General features: G+C 34.8%; 1 protein-coding gene across 7 annotated transcripts in view; it reads left to right on the top strand.

Annotated features, from left to right (window-relative positions):
• FSD1L (fibronectin type III and SPRY domain containing 1 like) overlaps window positions 1-20780 on the top strand; it is a 61838-nt gene extending 41058 nt beyond the window's left edge. For 3 of the 7 annotated variants that reach the window (XM_070596035.1, XM_070596040.1, XM_070596039.1), the window contains 5 exons: window positions 2229-2355; window positions 5993-6093; window positions 6553-6804; window positions 9852-9940; window positions 14793-20780. In XM_070596035.1, coding sequence (XP_070452136.1) covers window positions 2229-2355; window positions 5993-6093; window positions 6553-6804; window positions 9852-9940; window positions 14793-14915 — 692 coding nt within the window. In that variant the 3' untranslated portion in view covers window positions 14916-20780. Of the gene's footprint in view, window positions 1-2228; window positions 2356-3001; window positions 3035-5992; window positions 6094-6552; window positions 6805-9851; window positions 9941-14792 lie in introns of all 7 variants that reach the window. The other 4 variants (XM_070596034.1, XM_070596038.1, XM_070596037.1 and 1 more) reach the window with 2 other exon arrangements.
• Window positions 20781-21704: the final 924 nt, after the last annotated feature.

Consider the following 21704-nt stretch of genomic DNA (forward strand, 5'->3'; position numbering starts at 1 on the left):
AGGCCTACCAAAATTTCATATCCTGCCACTTATGGTGCTTGAGTGGAAAATGGTGAACATTGTTAATTTCTGACTCTCCAATGTATGTAGTACTATTTCTTCTGTCATTGGAATTGTCAAAAGTGATGAGTAATAGAAATTCTTATGTCCAGAATTTTTGAAATGTATTATCCTTTACTTCCTTGTAAAGGTAAATGAAATGATATTACTCACAAATTACTCTCTAGCCTCAAAAGCCAGTGGCTATGATATAATTTTGCAATACCAAGAAAGCCACCACCAACACAAATTAAACACATGAAACATATCTGCGCTCTGATTTTTTTGTACTTCGTTTTCACAACCTTTTAAAGATATGGAAACTAATAGGTAGCTATACTACAGGGCTTATATGAGAGATGGGACTAACATTTGAGACCTCACTTTTGAGACCAGTTTTTTTTTTTTTTTTAACTATTCAGTATTATCCCTGTTACCTCAGGCTCTGTGACTTAGTTGAGGTCTCCTAAAAGTATAGTGTCTAAAAAAAAAAAAAAAAGGAGAGGGATAAAAGATTACCCTGCGATTGAAACCCATGCCTTTCTGTTTGGGTGCTGTGGTGTTTGATAAGTCTGGTCTCAGGCGGCTTGGTGGTGATACCTTTGCTTGCCAGCCTTGACGCCACCCGTCTCTCCATCATATCATACATTAGGGAGAAGCCTTAGGATTTTTTTCTTTCCTTTTATTTTTCTTAAAGAAAACAGCCTTAGAATTTTAACAAGCAACTGCGAATTGATGGCACTTTAGAGTTATATCCACTTTTTCTCTCTCTCAAAAATGTAGATGCCCTCACATGTATTACCTAATAGCTAATATAGAGGTTAACCCTGTTTTCTTAAGGCAGCTCATTCTTGGTAGAGCAGGGTCTCAATTTTGCTTAGTCCTCACTTTTCAGTAACCTACCTATTAAGGAATTCTATTTCCATTTTTACCGGAAAGCTGTATTATTTCTGCTTTCTGTAAGTTCATTTCTGTTAACATGCAGATTTTGAAAGCTATTAACTTATTTGCATAGTATGACACTTAGTAGAAGCAGTTATGGTCAGTAGATTTGTATTGAGAATGTTGTTTTATAAGTAAAGGGAATGAACAATGGGTCAGATGCATAGTTGAAATTAAAGCACTCTTTACAGAACAGTAGAAGATAAAAGGATTCTTGATGCACTAGTAACTGTTAGGCTTTCTATGTGAATATTTTGTTGTTTGGTGATGTATCCTTAAGTGAAATGGGGTATTGTAAAGGAATATTTCTTCAATGAGTAATTACCAGAAATTTGAATTTTTTGGAGGGAAATAGAAGCAGATTAGTTGCTAACTATGTAGTAGATGATACCTTGCTTAAGACACAAATTCTAGGAATTGCATTTTAAAATAGGAGGAGCTGTGCATTACTCAGCTGTGAATCAGTACATTTTAATGATTTACCCTCAATTTCCAAAGAGAGAAGATAATACCTTGTTACACTAATTTCATAAATTACCCGTTCTGAGTAAGCCTTGTAAATAGTACAGGTAGTTCCTCAAAATACCAAATAATTTGAAAAGCATAGTTTGGGTTTGTGTTTTTCTTTTAATTTGTTTTCATTTAAGTAGCCGTTTCTCCCCTCTGCCCTTTGCCATGTAAATCATCTCTAGCTCTATCATCTGGGTCGGTTCCCTTGCTTCTGCCATCCTAGCCCATTTCCCCATGCTTGTCTTAATTTGAAACTAGTGAGAGTTTAAATATGAAATTAAGTATTAGAGCATCCGAGAAAATGTGTGTGTGCCAGGCTCTATAATTTTTTACATCATATCACTTTCTCCTCATCCTTCATTCTGCCAGCTCCTCTTCCTAGTCATAACAATCAACTGATAATCAACGGATATTCTAATAACAGGAAATTGAACTTATTTTGTGGTGATGGAGATTCCAGTAGAAGGAATAGCAGAAACACCAGTGGCCATGCACGTACATTGTATTTAGTGCAGTATATAGGCTATATAGAAAAGAATAATGGGAAATATTGTAGGAATTAGTAAATTATGGCCTTACCTTTAGGGACTTTAAATGCCAGGATTAGGAATTTGAACATTATTCTCTGTATCCAGTGTTGAATCAGTTGAATAAGGAAAATAATATGATGATAGTTATGTTTCAAAAAGTAGAGATATGCTACATTTTTTAAAAAATTGAAATATTCTTTTGGATAGCGCTTAACTTCAATTTGGATAACTCATCATCCCATTTGAACCTGAGAGTTGAAGATACCTGTGTAGAGTGGGATCCTACTGGAGGAAAAGGTCAAGAAAAAGTTAAAGGAAAGGAGAACAAGGGCAGGTAAGCTAGTTCATTAAATCTGTGATCATGACAGTGCTTGTACGGTGATTCTTATATGACAGTAACTTACGATTCTTATTCTCTATATCTATATGATTTGTGATATATTAATAACAGCAAAGGGAAGAATATAACATTGTGTGTCAAAACTTGAATTTGTTATTAACATTTTTCATTACTTTTTCTCAGTTTATTTCCTGATCCTCTTCTTATTTATACATTTTTATTTCAGTATTCCATTTCTTTAAAGTTTTATCTACAGCAACTTGAACTGCTTAGAGAGAAGTTGCTAGTGTAGTTCCTGAATTTTAGAGATCGCCTGTCTTATCTGAAGGTCTGCGTGGAACGACAGCTTGTAGCTTATGCAACCCCGTGTCTTGCCCCTGATTAGCAGCCTTGTGAACTAAAGAGGCAGCCTTGCACCTTTTGTTGTTGTCAGACTTATTTAGATAGTCTCAAAGTATGGGGGCCTCTGTTTCTAATGGAGGAAAATTTTGCTCAAACTGAAATAAGGTAATACCACTGTGAGTGACAACAGTGAATAAAAGAAGACTTCCTCAGCAGGCTTTTGATCTAATCTTAGTGTAAGCTGTTAAATTTGAGTTGTAAAGCAGTCTCTTAACAGTTACCTATTTTTATCTGACAGTGGCCATGTTACTTCACTGAAGAAGCATACAAGGTGATGATCTCTGTCTGTCTAGTTCTAGGACTTAGTGTATCTAGCTTGGCTGAATAACTTTAATTTTTCTTTTAACCAATAAGCAGAAGCCATTGCAGCAGCCTTCATAAGCTAAAACATTGCTCTGTGTAGACTGTCTGTATTGGTAGCTTATGTTTTGAATTTACAGCATTATAGTATGCTACATATTATTTGGATTTTATTGTATATGATAACAAAACAATAAGCTCTGCTTTAAAGTCTTTCTTGAATTATTTTCCCTCTTCTTATTTTTCTCTGCACTTACTTATACCTGGCATCTTTCTTGTTGTGCTGTATTCAATATATCTAACGTTACAGCTTTGCTTTTATTTGTATTTGACACAAGGCAAGTTTGAAGTGTTGTATATTTTATAATAATCATGCAGTTTCAAAAGCATCAAGGATAAAAAATGAAGGTCATTATTGAAATTATTAGAACAGTGCCAGAAAGATGAATCAATTCAAATTGCATGAGGAATAATGTGCTAATTTGAAGATACCACATATCTTTACCAGAAATCAGAATGTTTTCTCTTTTCAAAATTATCTTCCTCTCTTTTTTTCTAGTTTATTTGCTCATTGTTGGTGAAAGTAATTTCATAGTTAGCATATTATAAATTGTAAAATGTTGCTGGATTTAATAGATTCTATGAAGTTTTGTTTGATCACTTGGAGATTTTTAGACTGCTTGTATTTAGCATTTCAGATCACGGTATTTCTCTTTCTCCTTCCCTCCTTTTAAGGGTATTTTATATGTAGGCTCTTTCTGGAATGTTAGACACATTTATTCTTTCTGTAAATATTTGTTCACTGTAGGATGTCACTGGATGTGTGAGGTTTATAGGGATAAACACTGTCCCTGCCTTCAATAAGTTTGCCCCTAACTTATGTAGATGAGATATATGTCTATATACAAATAACAGTAATACAAGGTAGAGATTATGTGTAATGGTAAGTGTGAATAAAGGCGTTTAGAGGAAGAAAAATGTCCTGAGCTGCCAGGTGTTGAAGTGGTCAGTTAGGACAATGAACCAAACTGAAAGTAACAATCAAGCCTTTGTTTACTTACTGTGGTACTATAAGCAAAAAGCCACAAAGAAAAGGGTGCCAGCTTTCCCAGTTTTCCATTTTTTGTTTGTTGGTTTTTTATTGAGGTTGACCCAGTGTTCCATTCTTCCTGACAGAATGGCTCTGGGTGAGGGTCAGGTAAATCAGCAGATCGCAGATGGAGGATTTCTGGAGGGTTGTCTCATGGCTGAGGAAGCCCCAGACAAAAGGCTCCTCCTATTGATTTGTGGACTTGAGGGCCAAGAAGATGAGGAGGAAGAAAAAGTTAGGATTAGAAAAGTATTGAGACAGAGTGGAGCAAAGTACCTTCAAACTCCTCCCCCTACCCCTGCCCCCTTTAAGGAGGTCTCCCAGAGTGAGCTGAAAAGAGTCAGCTTCAGACCCCCTGTCATAAGGGGGCCTCTGAATAGAGGTGTCTAAGCTAGGCGTGCAGGTATGCATAGGAGCATGGCCTGGTGGGGGTGACTGCAGCTCCCTCCAGAGTGAACTGGCTGTGCACCAGGTCTCCTGTGGGGAGGGCAGCGCCCCCAAGCCCGCCAGTAAAGCCTTCATGAGTGCCTGTGGTTGGGACTCAAAGATCACATTTAGGATTTTGGCCTGGAGCTGGGCTCCTCAGACGAGTTATTTAGCCTGGTAGGATCTGGGGGACCTTTATTGAGGGAATGTTACTTAGGCTGCTTCTCAAGGAAGTGGAACAACGTGTGGCATTTGGACTTGCCGTGAGAGGGAACAACAGGAGGAAAGGCACTGAAGCAGATTGCGTGAGCTTAAGGAACACTTCAGCAGGTACATTGAGCTGAACAGTGCTCTCCGTGGGTGAGAAGGCTAGAAAAGAAGATTGGGGCCAAATCAAGAACCTGAAATGCCAAGCTAAGTCGTTTGCAGGCAGTCAGGAACTGCTTAAAGATTTTAAAGTGGGAGGATCAGTTAGGTTTATCTGGTATCAGTGAACAAGATGAATTGGGTCACAAGAAGATCATTTGGGAAGCTGGTAAAACACGTAGATCGTGTTAGACTTAAGACAAAAGCTGTTGTACTTGCAAAAATATACTTAGAGTTGGAAGTCTAGAATGCTGCAGTGGAAGAGTTCTCCTTTATTTAACTTTTCTCTGAAATTTAAACTGACATTCTCAGTAGTTATGTCTCTCTTTATTTTCTCCATGCTTTCCCTTTCTCTGTTTACTACTGGTAAGTTGTAAATTTTTTGTTTTTTAAATACAGTGATTCAATATAATTAAAATGTTATTTTAAAAATATTTTTGGGATTTGATCTATTTTGACTCTTTGAGAGTTAGTAAAAGGCCTAATCTAATAGAAGGGGAGGTCAGGTTGGATCTTGTCCACTGTAGTAGGAGAAATGCTTTATAAAACTTGATATCCTGTGCATGGATTCAGACAGTTGCTATTTCTCCTTTTAAGAAGAAAAGTTCCAGAACAAAAATACGTACTGCTTGTAAAAAAGATTATTTAGTTTTGATTATAATAAGCCTACTTTTTTGCCTTTGCTTTTATTTAAATTTAACTGCAAGAAATGTAAGCTATAATCCATTATCTTTCTTGAGTTCTTTTTTTCCTCAGTTTTTTTTCCTTTTTGTCTCATTTTGGCATTGTTTCTTATTTCAATTGTGTGTCCTTTATATAAGCCTGGCTCAATCTGCATGATTTTTGTGTTTTCAGCCTGCTTTGTTGATGACTTTATGCATTTAAGTATTTATAATTGACACCTGTGTCTAATAATAATTCAGATAAAATTAAATGGTCCTATTTGTGCAGCATAATTAGAAGTCTTTTCAGAGGTTCCTGATTTGTAGTTTATGAAACATTGACAACATAGAGTATTTGATTTTCTTTTTGTCCCTGTTTATATAGAAGTGGTACGCCATCCCCTAAACGGACATCCGTGGGCTCCAGGCCACCAGCAGTAAGAGGCAGCAGAGATCGTTTTACTGGGGAGTCATACACGGTGCTGGGTAGGGTAAACGTAGTAGTTCTTCATTTTCTCAGATTAGAGGCATCACAGTCACACTGGTGCACTTTCCACTCACTTAGACCTGGAGTGGCTGCCTGTGTACTGAGTGAATCTTTGCTGAAGTTGTTCCCTCTTGAAGCCTCATTACTTGGGTGGATTTTCACATTGTGTTATTATTGATATGTTTAAAACTCTACTTCAGTTTACACAGTGCTTCACATACACGCATAACTCTGGAGGGAATAATAAGGAAGAAAAGTTCTGAAGCCTTTTATATGCAGAAAAATTAGTACTATACAAGTAAAGTTATAGCAGATACTCTGCATTTAGTGTCTGTGTGTTAACTTGTTTATTCTCGTGAATCAAATTTTTTGTGCAGTTTTGTGGGATGAGAGGTAAAAATCTATGTGACTCATAAGGAAGAGGTAAGCGTCAAATTTACCTTTCTGATCTTTTGTAGGAGACACTGCTATTGAAAACGGACAGCATTATTGGGAGGTCAAGGCCCAGAAGGATTGTAAATCCTACAGTGTAGGAGTAGCATACAAGACTTTGGGGAAATTTGACCAATTAGGAAAGACAAATACTAGTTGGTGTATCCATGTCAACAACTGGCTACAAAACACATTTGCAGCAAAGCATAATAATAAAGTCAAAGCCTTGGATGTTACCGTTCCTGAAAGAATAGGTGTATTTTGTGATTTTGATGGGGGTAAGTTTACTGATTTTTCTCCTAAGTCATTTCATCATAGTTGCTTGTATTTCAGTACTTTTCACTGGTAATATCTATACAGAATTTCCATTAGTATTGTGGTAAGGGTGTTTTGACCTATTAAGATTTGATCACAAACATAATGTCAGCTCTAGAATTGACTGGAAGGGTGTGTGATGCCTGCCTGCAGCCCTACAAAAGCACTCATATAGTGCACTAAATAAGCCTGAAAGATTTTGTTTATTACCTGTAAAGAGTGGTGGAGCAGAGTTGGAGTACACCTTAGAAATTACTCAGTCCCTCTGCCACGCAGTATAAAATCCTTATCACATCATCTCTGCAGGTAGTTGCCACTCCTGTGCTTGAAGAACTTTTTTTATGTCAAGCTTATTGTCTTAGAAGGCAGCCTGTTTCATTGTTGGATAGCACTTGGTTAGAAGGTTTTTCTTAAATTGACTCCCTTTGTCTCCCAATAACTTCTGAGACTGTTGCTCTTAAATTTTGTCACGTGAAGAAACACAGAATTATGTTCCCTAATCCACATTTACATGATAATCCTTATTTGTTTAAAAACTACTAACATTGCTTCTCTTGCCCTGTTTTTCCAAGATTATACATTCTCTGTACAGTTAGCTGTTCCTTACAATTTAATTTTTCCAAACCCTTATAATCTCCTGTGGTTGTATACTATGTCAATGTATTCCTTAAGGATTGGTTCTCAAAGTAGACCACAACTTCTGACCATTGTAGGACAGTGACTTAGCAGCACATTTTCTCATTATATGACTTAATAACACTGTTGACCTATACTGAGCTTGTAACCACGGAATCCACTAGATCTTTGTTCATAGAGTTCTGTCGCATTATCTTTTTCCTCTTATATTAGGCAGTTTAGGGTTGTTTTTAATTGTTTATAACTCAAATGAAGAATAGTACATTTGTAAGTTTCATCTTAATAGATTTGGCCTCCTGTTAAAATCATGTAAAAATTAACTTGATATTTATCTTTTGCAAAATTTATTGAAGCTTTTGGAATTGGGTATTTGAAAAGTATCTTCTGTAGCATCATCTAAATATTTATAAAAATTTAGAAGATGACATACTATTGAACTAGGGAGCGAAAGTAATTCCCTAGATGCTTCTCTCCAAGTTGACACTTAAAGCTAATAAAACCAAATTTTGCCATTGTAAGTAACATTGTGTCCAAATAATTCCATGAGCTGTCAACCTAGTTACTCAAAGAAAAAAGGAAAAATGTTCATTTTGGCTTGATTTATTTTTAGTGATAACATGTCAGTTTTGCTGCATTCTTTTTTACTTATTCACTTTGAATCAGATAATTTCCTCAGAATAAATGATAAATTTATTGGCACAGATTTTTTTTTTCAATTACCAAGATAGCATTTGCTTATCATCTCCTGTCTGCTTTTCCCTATTTCGTGGTTCCTCAAAGACAGTAGAGAAGAGTGTGATTGTTAGCTCAGAGCATCAGGTACAGGACGGAGAAGTTGTAATGTAGAGTGGGATCAGATTCTGAGGGCTTTGAAAAGTAATAATAAGCTATTCTTTTTTTAGTAGTTGAGGAAGGGGAGCTTCTACACATTTTAGAAAACAATAGTCATGTGATGATAATCTACTTTTAGAAATATTAGAGAGTAGATGGTTAAACGTGGAAGAAATTGCAAACAAGGATAGTGTAAGACTTTTCAGGAGGCAGTGTTTAAGCAATGTAGGCCAGACCATGTCTGTTTTAAGTATTATATCCTTTTTGCCTGGCAAATGCTTTTTACATAATAAGCCCTTAATAAGTGTTTGTTGAGTGATTAGTAGTAACAAGGGCCTGGGCAGTGGGGAATCAAGAAGAATGGACTTGATGGTGTGAAAGTAGAATCCATAGGACTTTGTCACTAAATATGGATTGGAGGGAGAGACAAAGATGACTTGAAGATGATTCTGGGGTTCCAGCCAGTGCGATCAAGAGGATGATAGTGTCATCAACAGGACAGGAAACAGAGAGGGTCCTGGGGAAAGATGAGATGCCAGCAGGACAACCATGTGGCGTGTCTGGCAAATATTTAGAAATTTGGTGCTAGAACTCAGAAGAGAAGTAGAGCTGAAGCTAAATATTAGAGACAGCATCACAGAGTGGCTACTCAAGACTGCACAGAAGAATCAGACATTAATGCTCTGCTCTTTACTTTGTGGCCATATATAGGTTGCTTAATATTTTGAGGTAATGTATAGAAAGCACCTGGTGCTTTAATGGTAGGTATAAATGTTAGTTTCTTTTCTTTGCTGCTTTGTTTGGTGGCAGCTGATTTATTAAGGGAGCATGTAGAGAGAAAAGAGAGCCTGGAAAAGCATCTACATTTAGAATAGGAGAAAATGATATCCTCAGGATTAGGATACAGACCAAGGGAATAGCCACGGGAGAGGAGTTTCAAGAAGTGAAAACAGTTGTAGGGAGGCCATCGGGTGGGCGGTTAGGTGGTCAGAAAGACAGAGTTATTTTACTTACACGATCATGTTGAAAGACAGACTGTGAGGGGATTTTACAAATTAACAAAGCTGAAGCAGTGATCACTATACTGAGATTTCAGAGACTGAAGTAGGAGTACGGCTTCAAGTAGTTAGCAGACGAGGGTTAATAAAATAACCTGAAATGGTGATAGGATTTCGGTAGAGAGGCTTGTTATAGTAAAAATGAGGAAGAAATAGCCTTGGTTTTTACTGGGCTAAGGAAACCATTTGCTACATAATGATAAAGAAATAGTTTATATTGAATAAGTAGAATAGTGCCAGATATGGAAGCAGTATGGAGATCTTTAAAACCAAAGAAAACTAGATTAGGGTTTTTTCTTAGGCACATTCACTACTGATTTTCAAGTGAGAAGTACTAAGCCCAGTCCTTAAAATTTGTAACAAAAAAATGAATGCCAAAATATGCATTTAGCTATTACTTTTATGCATGATTATATGTTAGACTTAATTAGATGTTATAATTTTATGTATAATAAATTAGGCTTTTTTTGTTTCCTTCCTTTTAGGTCTACTTTCTTTCTATGATGCAAACTCAAAACAGTTGTTGTATTCCTTTAAGACAAAATTTACTCAGCCAGTACTACCTGGTTTCATGGTTAGTACCTAATTTATATTTTATTTGGTTTGGCAACTTTAAGGAGAACAATCTATGCTGTATATTTGAGGAAGCAGAATATCTTATTTTTTCTTCATAATCCTCTCCCTTTCTCCAGCTCACCTCTCCTAAATCTGTGGTTGTATATTTTTGGTATATTTGATTGAAGTAAATGTTAATACATAAAAGTGTGCAAATCCTCAGCATGCAGTTTGATGAATCTTCATTAGACTGCACTCATTTTTGTAACCAGCATCTAGATCAAGAAATGGACCATTACCACAGCCTCATAAGCTCCCTTGTGCCAATTTCCAGACCCTAATGGCCCTCCTCCAAAGTGGTTACTATCTTGAGTTTTACTACCATAAATTCATTTTGCCACCTTTTCAACTTTGAATAAATGGAATCCTACAATATCTTTTCAGCTCAACACTGTGTGATATTTATCCATGTTGTTCTGCGTGGTGGTAATTCACTTGTTCTCATATGGTTGTCCATTATATGACTATATCATAATTTACTCATTTTAATTTAGTTGTATTCTTGAATGGTTTCCATTTGGGGACATTTACAAATAGAACTGCTATGAATATTCTTGTTCATGTCTTTTGGTAAATGTATGTATTTATTTCCATTGGGAACATAACTAGGATTGGGGTTGTTAGATCATATGGTATGTGTGTAATCCACTGTAGTAGGGTTTTCCAAAGTTGTTGGTTATACTAATTTACCACGAGCAGTGTATGACAGTTTGAATCCCTTTATATCTTTATCCACACTTGGTATTGTCTTTTTTTAAATTTTAGTCTTTCTAGTGGTTATGATATATTACATGTGGTTTTCATTTGCATTTCTTTGGTGACTAGTGCTATTGAACACCTTTTTTGGTTCACCAGTTGAACACCAATATTTATTGACTATTTGGGTATACTGTTTTGTGAAATGGTTGTTCAAGTCTTTTATTTGTATTTCTGTTGGGTTCTCTTCCTATTTCCTATTGATTGATTAAGAGTTCTTTACATAGTCTGAGTCCTTTGCCAGATATGTGTATTGCAAATATCTTCTCCACTCCAGTTTTCGTTTTCTCTCTCTTATTGGTGTCTTTTGATGGACAAAAGTTGTTAATTTTAATACTGCTCAATTTATCAGTTTTTTCATTTATGGTTAGCACTTTTTGTGTTCTGCTTAAGAAATCTTTCTTTACCCCCAGGGTCATGAAAACATTCTTGTGTTTTTTTTCTAAAAGCTTTTCCTTGTACATTTTAGATATAGACTACATTTACAGTGCAAGAACAATGTAAAATTGATATGTTTAGTATGAAGTTAGGGTCCAGATGCATTCTTTAATTCCATATGGATATCTGCTTATTCCTGGACCATTTCTTAAGATGATCATCCCTTTTCCACTGCAGTGCAGTGTCCTCTTTGTAAAATATTAGATGACTGTCTTTGTGTGGTAGGCTGAATGTGCATGTGCTATACACACATATATTATTCAGGACTACTCAATTGCAGGTTGATTTATATAAGAAAGAGTCATGATTCTCCATATAAAATGAAACTTGGCTTTTGAATTTATTTTTTTATTAAGCAACTGTTACTTCTTCTCCCAACTACTTGATACTTTGCATTTCTCTGTAAGGTTAGGCTGCTGTGGGGAGTTCTGTAATTCCATTAAGATCATCATTATTCTGGGTAGATCATTCCTTAATCTGGAGGCTACTTCTGCAAATCAGGGTGGTAGATTTCCCCTAGACTTGCTGGAATGTTTTGTATGTGTATTCTTTCATCATCACCCACAACTATGAGGAGAAAGTATTCTGGGTATATGTGGGTTTAAAATACAGTACTTTTAGGGGCCGGCCTGGTGGTGCAGTGGTTAAGTTCACGTGCTCTACTTCTTCAGCGGCCCAGGGTTCACGGGTTTGGATCCCGAGTGTGGACTTACGCACCACTTATGAAGCCAGGCTGTGGCAGGCGTCCCACGTATAAAACAGAGGAAGATGGGCACAGGTATTAGCTCAGGGCCAGTCTTCCTCAAAAAAAAAAAAAAAAATACAGTACTTTTAAATCTCACAATTGATTATTCACTCTAGATACCCTAAAATCTTAAAATAAGTTTAAAACAATGCTAATAACCAGACCCCTAGTTTTTCATTAAAAAGAAAAAGTGATTAGTGAATAATGTTATTGTTCACAGAAAACTACTTACAGATATTGAAAGGGTTATTTATTTATTTTTTCACTTTGACACAAATTGCTGCTGTATTATGTATTTTTGGCTGTTTTCCAAATTGGTCAATCAGGGACAAATTTTTTACCATATGGAACTCAAAGTAATTTTTTTTCCCTTAAGTCTTAGATATATTTTTATAAAAGGGTAGGCTTCATGTTTAATTTGAGTCTATCTCAGGTAGATATGTCAGATACTCATTGTTTCTTCATTCCAAATAGTGAAATTATAATTTCATTAGTAAATGTTGTAAGATGCTTTAGGAAATGTATTTTCAAAATGGTTAAAATTGGTTTTTTTCCTTCATTGAAGGCTTGCTTTTATTAACTAAGTAAATGACTGTTAAATTCTTTGTATACAAGATTTCTGGTTATTTAAGATTAAGATTATTTAAATTCTGGTTATACAAGATTTAAGGTTATTGAGGTGGAATTTAGAGTAGAGTACAGTTCTATGGGATCTGACAAACGCATCCACTTGTGTAACCACCACCATGATCGAGACAGAACATTTCCATCACCCTGGAAAATTCCTTCATGCTCCTTTGTAGTGGACCCCTCCAGTCCACCCAGTCCTGGCAGATACTAACCAGTTTTTAGTCCTTATAGTTTTGCCTTTCCCAGAGTATCATATAAAAGAAATTGTATGGTATGTAGACTTTTGATTCTGTAGCATAATGCATTTGAAATTCATCCATGTTGTTGTGTTTGTCAGTAGCCCCTTCTTTCTTATTGCTGACTAGTGTTCCATATATGTTTGTACCACACATTATTCATCCATTCACCAGTTTTTGGCAATGATGAATAAAGACACTATAAACATTCATAGATGGGTTTTTGTGTGAATATTTGTTTTCATTTCATTTCTTCACCTGGGAGTGAGGTTGCTAGATCCCATTGTATGTTTAACTTTATAACAAACTACCAAAGTGTTTTCCAAAATGGCTGTACCACTTTTGCATTCCTACTAGTAATATATGAGAGTTCACCACATCCTTGCCATTATTTCATATTGTCAGTGTTTTTGTTGTTGTTAAGCCATTTTAATAGGTGTGTAATGGTATTTCATTGTGGTTTTAACTTGCATTTTCCTAAGGACAGATGATATTGAGCATCTTTTTATGTGCTTATTTGCCATTTGTATAATTTCTTTGGTGAAATATCTGTTAAAATCTTTTGCTTATATTTTTTATTGTTACTTGTTTTCTTATTGAGTTTTAAGATTTCTTTATGTATTCTGGATGTGAATCCTTTATCAGACAGATGTTTTACAAATATTTTTTTCCCAGTCTGTTTTTTTTTCATTTTCTGAGCATTTCAAAGAGAAGGTTTTCATTTTGATGAAGTCTAGTTTATTGATTTTTTTCTTTTATGGATCATGCTTCACCTAACTCACGGTCACAAAAATATTCTCCTATGCTTTCTTCTTGAAGTTTTATAGTTTAGGTTTTACATTTAGGTCTATGATCCATTTTGAGTTAATTTTTGTATATGGTACCAGGTGTTGTTTATCTGTTTTTTTGCATTGGATGTCCAGGTGTTCCAGTGCCACTTACTGAAAAAGACTGAGCTTTTCCCGTTGATTTTCACCTTTGTGCTAGATATTATGAGTAAATGTTTTTGTAAATCGCTTAAATAATTTCCAAAAAAAGTAATATAGTAAGTAGTTTTTAATCAGAGAGTTGCTTTCTTATTTTGGTGGTTGTCATTAACTGAACCTGCTAGTTTAAAAAATTCAGAATATTAATTATATAGTTATAAATTTCACAGGTCAGTAGACTCTTTGTTACAGTACTATAGTTACTTAGTAAATATGAACATTTCAGGAAATAATTGAAGGTGGGAATACTTAAACAATTTCTAGAATCTCCCCAGCCTTAAGCTTGTGTTGGCTACTACATGGCAATTGATGAGTTTAAATGATCCATATTTTCATATTTTAATTCTCTTGACTCTTTTCCAAATCAGTTATTGTTGACTTTATTGAATGATAGCTTCTTTGTTCACAGTGAAGCAGTTTTATCTTTTATAAACTCATTCACATTTATGATAATTAATAGAATATGGAAAGTGTCTCTGGATATTGCCATTTGCATTTTTCTCAGAAGTCGTTCCTAAAGAACTATAAAAGAGTTCTTATTGTTAAGGAAGTTAGGGAAGAAGCTAATGGATTTTACTCTGTTAACAGAGAGGTGTTCAATACCTACGGTCTCAGGCCACACCTCATTATCAAAATCTAAAGCAGTAATGGGATAAGCAAGCTGGCTCTTTGTGCACTGCTCTTGGTAGTGAAGGTTAGCAGCAGTAATGATGGCCAACGTCCTTTGCCTAGATCGATCTAATTTAGTCTCTAAACTTCTGCAGCCCTTAGCTCCCTCTCTTGTGTGAGCTCCAGTGGGTTCCGCTACCACAAAGACATCTTCTGGCCTCTGTGGTTCTAAAAGACTCTTGAGTTGTTAACCTTTCCTCTCCTCCTCACTTCAAATATGAAGGTTATCGGTTTGGAACTTGCTCATGTTCACATATGAGGCATTTTGCCTTTCAAATGGGAATTTAAGGATCACTTAAGTTCTAATTTGATTTGAAATCTGACTGAAGCTGTGTGTCTGTCTTTTCCTAGGTTTGGTGTGGTGGACTTTCTTTGAGTACGGGGATGCAGGTTCCAAGTGCTGTGAGAACACTGCAGAAAAGTGAAAATGGAATGACTGGTTCAGCTAGCAGTTTAAACACTGTTCCTCAGTAATGCCTACTCAGAACACGTTTACCCCGCTGTGGATTGGGTGGCCTTTTCTGTGCAGTTGCTAATCACAGAAATTTGAGTGGTGGAAATCAGGTTTGCTATCTTCTGCTTTAAGGCCTGGAATCTGTTAGCATTAAGCATCTAGTACGAAGCATTCACAGGAACCTGCTGTGCAATAGCATAGAAGCAAAATGATATCAAGCAAGAAACTGTTTTGAAGAGTGAACGGGAAGAAAGGCCGTGTTTGAATAGTTACATAGAAGCCCATTGTTACTTTTTTGGGATTACTTTGGCTCTTCTAATGTGTTCAGTTACATATGGTAGCCCTAGGGCCTGAAGTGAAAAGCATTTAAATCTTGCCTTCTTTCTTCTGTACTTAGTCTTTATCGCCTCACCTCCTAGTATTTAGTTCTTACACCCAGCTTTAAAAATATACAGTCCTCTTAAGTGTTTCTAAAAACTGAAATAATTGGTTGGGGGTGCTAGAAAGGTTTTCTTACAATGGTTTATTTTTCCCCTTTTATAAATAAGTTGAGTTTTGCTAAATTATCCTCTTTTGTTCATTGACTGGATTGTATATCATTTTCTCTTTTCCAAATATCGTGATATTTCTCTTGTGGTTACAGAAAGTGGAAGAGTTTCTAGACATACTCAAAGGGATTTATATGTTGCCCTGTTTAATTAGACTTCTTTTCATTCCATCATTTTGGATGTTGGGTAAGATTTTTTTTAAAGCTTTATATTTTCTCATTTTGTCTAGTTCAATACTACCTTTAATAGTTATCTTTGGTAAAATTCCCACTTGATTTTGGTAATAACTGACAATAATTATACTGATTTTTAACGTTTCTAGTTGGAATGAGAGTTTATTAACATTATATAGAAGGTAGAAAAACCTACACTACTCAAGTTTTATCTAAGAAGGATAGGTTATAAAGGGAGGTGCTTAAAACTATTGTTTACTGAAATCATTTATATCTGCTTTTTAATAAGATATGGAATGGTTTAAACAAGTGTTTTGAAAAAAATCTACATATCTGGCACATGAGTTTTTCAAATGTAACTATTCAGAGGTTATTTTCCTTTTGCTACATTCATTTGCTTTCTAAAGAGGTGTAATTTTTCCAAAACTCAACATAGAATAATCTTTCCCAAGCTTAGGGAGATGAGTAAAACCCATGGTTATTGAGCAGAACTATCTATTTTTAATAAGTTGATTAAAATTTGTAACAAGTATTTTGAGCCAAACTGAAAGTTGTAATTACAGTATTTAAGAAGTTCTTGAACATTTTAAAGAGGTCTGAATTTGTATATTCCTTAATTTTTGGAACTTTTACTTTCTCATGTTGACTTTCTTTCATTCTAAGTATCTTGTCCTATGACAACTTTCCCCCAAGAAATGACCATTGCTACTTACATTTGAGTTTGTTTCTACAGAAAGGCCTGGAGAACAGGAATAGCTCGTTCTCATTTAAAGTTTACTGCTTACTGGTAGGATGTTTTGTTCATTGGTAAAACAAATCTAAATAAGGAATTTATTTGAACTGGGTCTTATTTTTCCAGAGGACATTCATATCTGCACCATTGTCTGATGACATTTTGGTAATGCTAAAGATTATAAGGCAGTCTAGAGAATTTTGATTCTCCAAACAAATATAGTTTTGATTTTTATTCCTCCTAGAGATTTTGAAAGAAATTTTTGGATGTTCTGTTCCCTACAGCGAGGTTATTCCAGGACCTAAGGAAACAGGAAATTGTAATTCTCTTTCGTAAGAGTCAAACCTGAAAGCAGTAATTTAGTGGTGTAGCTGCTTTACGTGAACAGTTAGACATGCATATTTTAGCAAAAACGACAAGGAAAAAGCCAGTTCTTGTATAAAAATTTTTACTATTATGTCTTATATAATTGTGTCTTCTCTTTAATGCAGTGCCTTCTTCCTCTCAGCATGCTCTTGCTCCATTCCCCATGCAGTGTCACCTGGTATTTAAGTCAGATATCATGTTTTACTGGCAAGAGCCTTCTGTTGCAGGAGCATGGGGAAAAGGAAATATTAATCAGGGGCTGGAGGAGTGCATATGATTCTTTCCTGTGCTCATGCCATCATTTGAAACCCTTCATATAAAATTTTCTAATAATCATTCTGAAAATTCATTTGAAGTAATACAATGATTATTTCCAAATAAGAATCTGAGGTTTTCCTCTTACTGTGCTTCTTAAAGATCTCTAAAAATAAAGAGCAAAACGTGTGGGTTTTTAGTTTAGTTGTTTTAAGTTTGTGTTAAGTTAAACTGGAGAAGGTTTGCCACCCTCATTTCAAACTAGAAGATAAACAACTGTAGTGCCTATTTAAATAGTCTCAAATTAATGTAACTATTGACCATAATATATAACATTGTCATGGACATTTGAATTAAAAAACATTGAGCTCTTTTGTTCAATTCAATACATTGTGGAAAGTTAGCATACCCTTTTAACACTCTTTGTTGGTTTAGTTACTCTTTGTTTTGACAGGTCAAACATGATTGCTTTCTGTAAAAGAAATGCATGAGAGGTTGACAGTAATGGATGTATCACAGGTGTAAAAAAATTATGTTTTATAAAAACATGCATTTCTTTTAGCAGTTGAACCCCAAACCAGTTCTAGTAAACTGGATAAAGAAATGAAGGAATTGCCTTAAGCACTTTAGAAAAAGAATTTTTTTACAATTCATTTTGACTCTTTGGGCTTACCATGTCACATACGTCTTTAACTTTTGGTAAATATGTGTATACCAAACATTTAGTAGCAACGCACATAGGAACTTTAATATACAGTGAGTCTTTGAATATTCTACGTGTATATAAACAAATGGAAAGTATTAGGGGCGTGCCTGTCTGTACATCAGTTTGATGGTGTCTGTGCTGTTTGACAAACCGTGAAGTGCTGCTGTACAGCCAGACTTGTCTGCTTTGTTCTGCAAACAGGAATTTTTCCCCATGTTATCATCTAAAGAGACATTGGCTTGGTTTTATTTACTCATTTATGAAATTAAAGCATGAACAGAATCACGTATAATTGAATTTTTTGTGACGGATCCTTGATGGTATAAATAAAAGTAAATAATTTGTAATGAAATTTTAATTAGGCTAAGAGAGTCCATTTCATGACTTACCTAGAGTGATTAGTTTTTCTCTATATACTTTTTCCATAAAATTATAGTTATTTATATATTTTTAGTTGTTTCTTTTGGAAACATAGGGGAAAAATTGGAAAAGGATATATATGGGAAATTGTTATGTCAAAGAGTATTAATCTTCGAAGAGGACAGTATAGACTTCTTACTATAAAATATGTGATTCCAGGCTAAAAATCTAAGGACTGTATTTTCAAATCATCATCATCATTCTTTTTTTAAAACCCTGTATTTTGTTAGATCAGTGTTCTTTCATTGGCTAATTCATGCAACAAATATTTAAGTGTCTCTGATATGGCAGTCATACTTTGTATTCGGATCTCCAAAGTTAGTGAAGTTTGATTTACTGTGCATATAGTTTTCCAACTTGTCAGTGGTGTGACAAATTGTATCTTAAAAACCATATTTTGCTAATAAATTTTACAAAGTAAATTTGTTATAGTTTATTAAAAAATTCAAATTAACTGCATATAATATGGTTTACTTTTATATAGGCACATAAAATGAGTCTGGAAAAGTTTCTTCCTTGATTTTATTTTTACACTGGATATGTCCTTTTAGGGAAGTGTATGGTCAGCATAAATTTACTCAACATCCAAGCAACCATAAAGTTATTTGTTATTTTAAACCAAAATGTACATAATGCCAGTCCTGGAGCATTATAAGAGGTCATGAATGTTTCCTTAATCATCACGGAAAGATTACCTCACATTCAGTATAGTTGTAGTTTTGTGTGTATCTTACAGTATTCACATTATGCAAATATTTGTGATCCTGATATGTCATATATGATAGCTTTGTTACCTGGAATGTTTGATTAATGTAAATACTTTAAGCTTTTTGAGTAATTTGCAGTTTAAATGGATTACATTTGGTATATATTGTTTTTGTTGAAAAGATATTGTTGGACATGCTATATAAAGGTTAGTATTGGCTTATAAATAAATACCAGAGATTGCCATAGTTCTTTTCTCCTCAGACTACCCAATTATTAAATTAAAACAGTATTTGTTATTTCTGGATCAATATAAGGTACTGATTTTTGAATCATAATCATTTGAACTATGTTAGTTTAAACTGATATATTTTCTTAATGGTACCTGTTCAACATAAATTAGTCCTTGGGAATGGACATGTGGAGGATTTCATGGTATGTGGGGCAGAAGGTAGGTGAATGTGTTTGCTTTGGCTTGGAGCTTCTTAAGTTTGAACCAATTTTAAAGTCAGTCAAATTATAAGTGATTTGCAAAAGGCATTTTTATTAGTATTGAAACTTTTTGGAGAGCCTGAGGGCTATGAGAATACATAATTTTTTTTTTTAACATTTCCAATATCTTTAAGGTACCAAAGTGCTGAGTCTCATTTACCTTTTCAGGGAGACTCTTTAAAATCAAATTCATGACTAATCCATACTATAAGATACATAATGGCTACAGTTTTAGAGTAATTAATATTAAAAACCACTAGTCTTTAAAATTTCTGGATATAATATAAAAAATATTTTGGCTTCATTTCTTCTAAAATATTTAAAGTTAATTATCTGAGCTCTACCATATAATTATCTGAGCTCTACCATATACAAGATCTATGACCTCTACATAAATCATTTATTGTCTTTGGGCCTTCATTGCCTTACATAAAATAATTGTAACTTGTTCCGCCTACCTCACAGGGCTGTTGTGAGGAATAAAATGAAATGGAGTATGTGAAATTGCTTCAACAACAGTAAAATGCTGTATAAATGTAAGGTATTATTTTCAGTTAATAATAGATTTAAGTGTTTGGATACTTCCAGATGCCATTTACTTTGATAAAGCATGGGCTTAAAGTGATATCACCAGAACTTCAAATGTGATTTGTAAAAAACCAAAATCCTGATTTAAATGTCCTTTAACATTCTTTAGTTTGTGCATGACTTGTGGCCTTTTTGTATTTTCTCATCAAGCCTGTTACTCTCTATCAGTTTCTAGAACTGTAAAATTTCTCCCACAGCATTAGTGTGTCAGTGTAGAATAGTAGCATAAGTAAATGGTTTAAGCTATGTTTCCATCCAGGCATTTGCACTTTCAACGGATGACTGCTCAGTGCCACATGCAAAGACTGAATTTGGCCTAAATAATTCTTCCCAAACAACCAAATGGTTCAACAGTTTGTTGTCATTGGATACGTGATGTAAGGTGTACATGCCCACTTAACATTTGAGAACTTTTGTTGCACTTTCATTTTTAAAAAATACGATGAAGCATTTAAAAACCTTGTTAACCAGGATACAATCTCTCTCCTAACATATTTGTTTTGCTTTAAATTGGATTTATTAAGTAGTTTACAGGTTATCTTGATCTACAGATTATTTGGTATGTCTATCATCTCAACATAGTTTTGCTATGCAGTTCTGATGATAAAAATTCTAATTCCTCAGGTTTAACCTTTAAGTTACAGATGAAGAACATTAATGAATTACTTATAATGTACTCAGTGCTGCAAAATAGTGTTTTAATAAGCAGATTGCCTCATTTTCCTTGGAAACAAGACAAAGCCTTTTAAATTGTTTTTTAACTTTAAAATAGAGTATTCAAAGTGGAGTAACTTGTATGTTGAAATGATTGTATGTTCTGTATAGAATGACTGAGTTAAGTTTCACAAAAGCACCTGGAATATCTCATCTAAAAATTAAACGTTTTTTTTTCTGCTTTCTTTTGCTTCAGTGCTTGCATTTATCAACTCTCATCAAATATCTACAGTGTCTTGTTGGGGATGAGAAGATAAAAAATTCATACTCCCTTTGCCCAAAAGTTTACATTTTAGAGCAGTGCTGTTCAACAGAATTTTATGCAGTGATAGAAAGTTCTATATTTATGCTGTCCAACACAGTCGTTACTAGCCACAGGCAGCTGGTGAGCACTGTAAATGTGCCTAGTTCGACGGAAGAACTAAATTTTTTGTCGTAGTTTAAATGTAAAGAGCCACATTTGCTGATCGCTACTGCTTTGTACCGTGCGGCTATGGCTGGACGACGAGACGCGCTAGAAGTAACTGTAATGTAAGTCAGGGCCTCAGTTTCCGTCTTTGCAGCTTGTCACATCTTGGGTTATGTTTTGGTAGATGGTAGCTAAGAGAATCAGAACCAGAATCTAAGCCTTTTTAAAATTTGTATTCTAACTTGAAAACAGTTTAGGAGAAAAAACAATCAGTCAATGACTAAATGAGACTGTAACTAAGATCATTTTCAACAAGAATGAAGGGACACTGGATAGTCCTGAGTCAGGGAGAGGCGTGTGACAAAGATAGTGAAAAACCAGTACCCTCGCACAGAAGGTGGAGTGTGACGGTGCAGCACCTCTGGAGAAGAGTCTAGCAGTGTCAAGATTTTACACATACCTTTGAAAAGTTAATTCCATTTCTAGATATTTCTCTTACATACTCACAAATAAGCCAGTATTCATTGCAGCATTATGATAGCAAAATACAAGGACCTAATTGTTAATTGAAGAAAAGAATGGGCTACCAGAATTTTGAAGGCTCCCCTTTTTCTAATGTGCTTCACCGGTAAGCTACCATTTTAGGTAATTGCCCAGATATATTCTGCATTCCCCCCCCCCCACCATAAATGTTGTAAAT

This window comes from Equus przewalskii, chromosome 26 (assembly GCF_037783145.1).
Source record: "Equus przewalskii isolate Varuska chromosome 26, EquPr2, whole genome shotgun sequence".
NCBI lineage: Eukaryota > Metazoa > Chordata > Mammalia > Perissodactyla > Equidae > Equus > Equus przewalskii.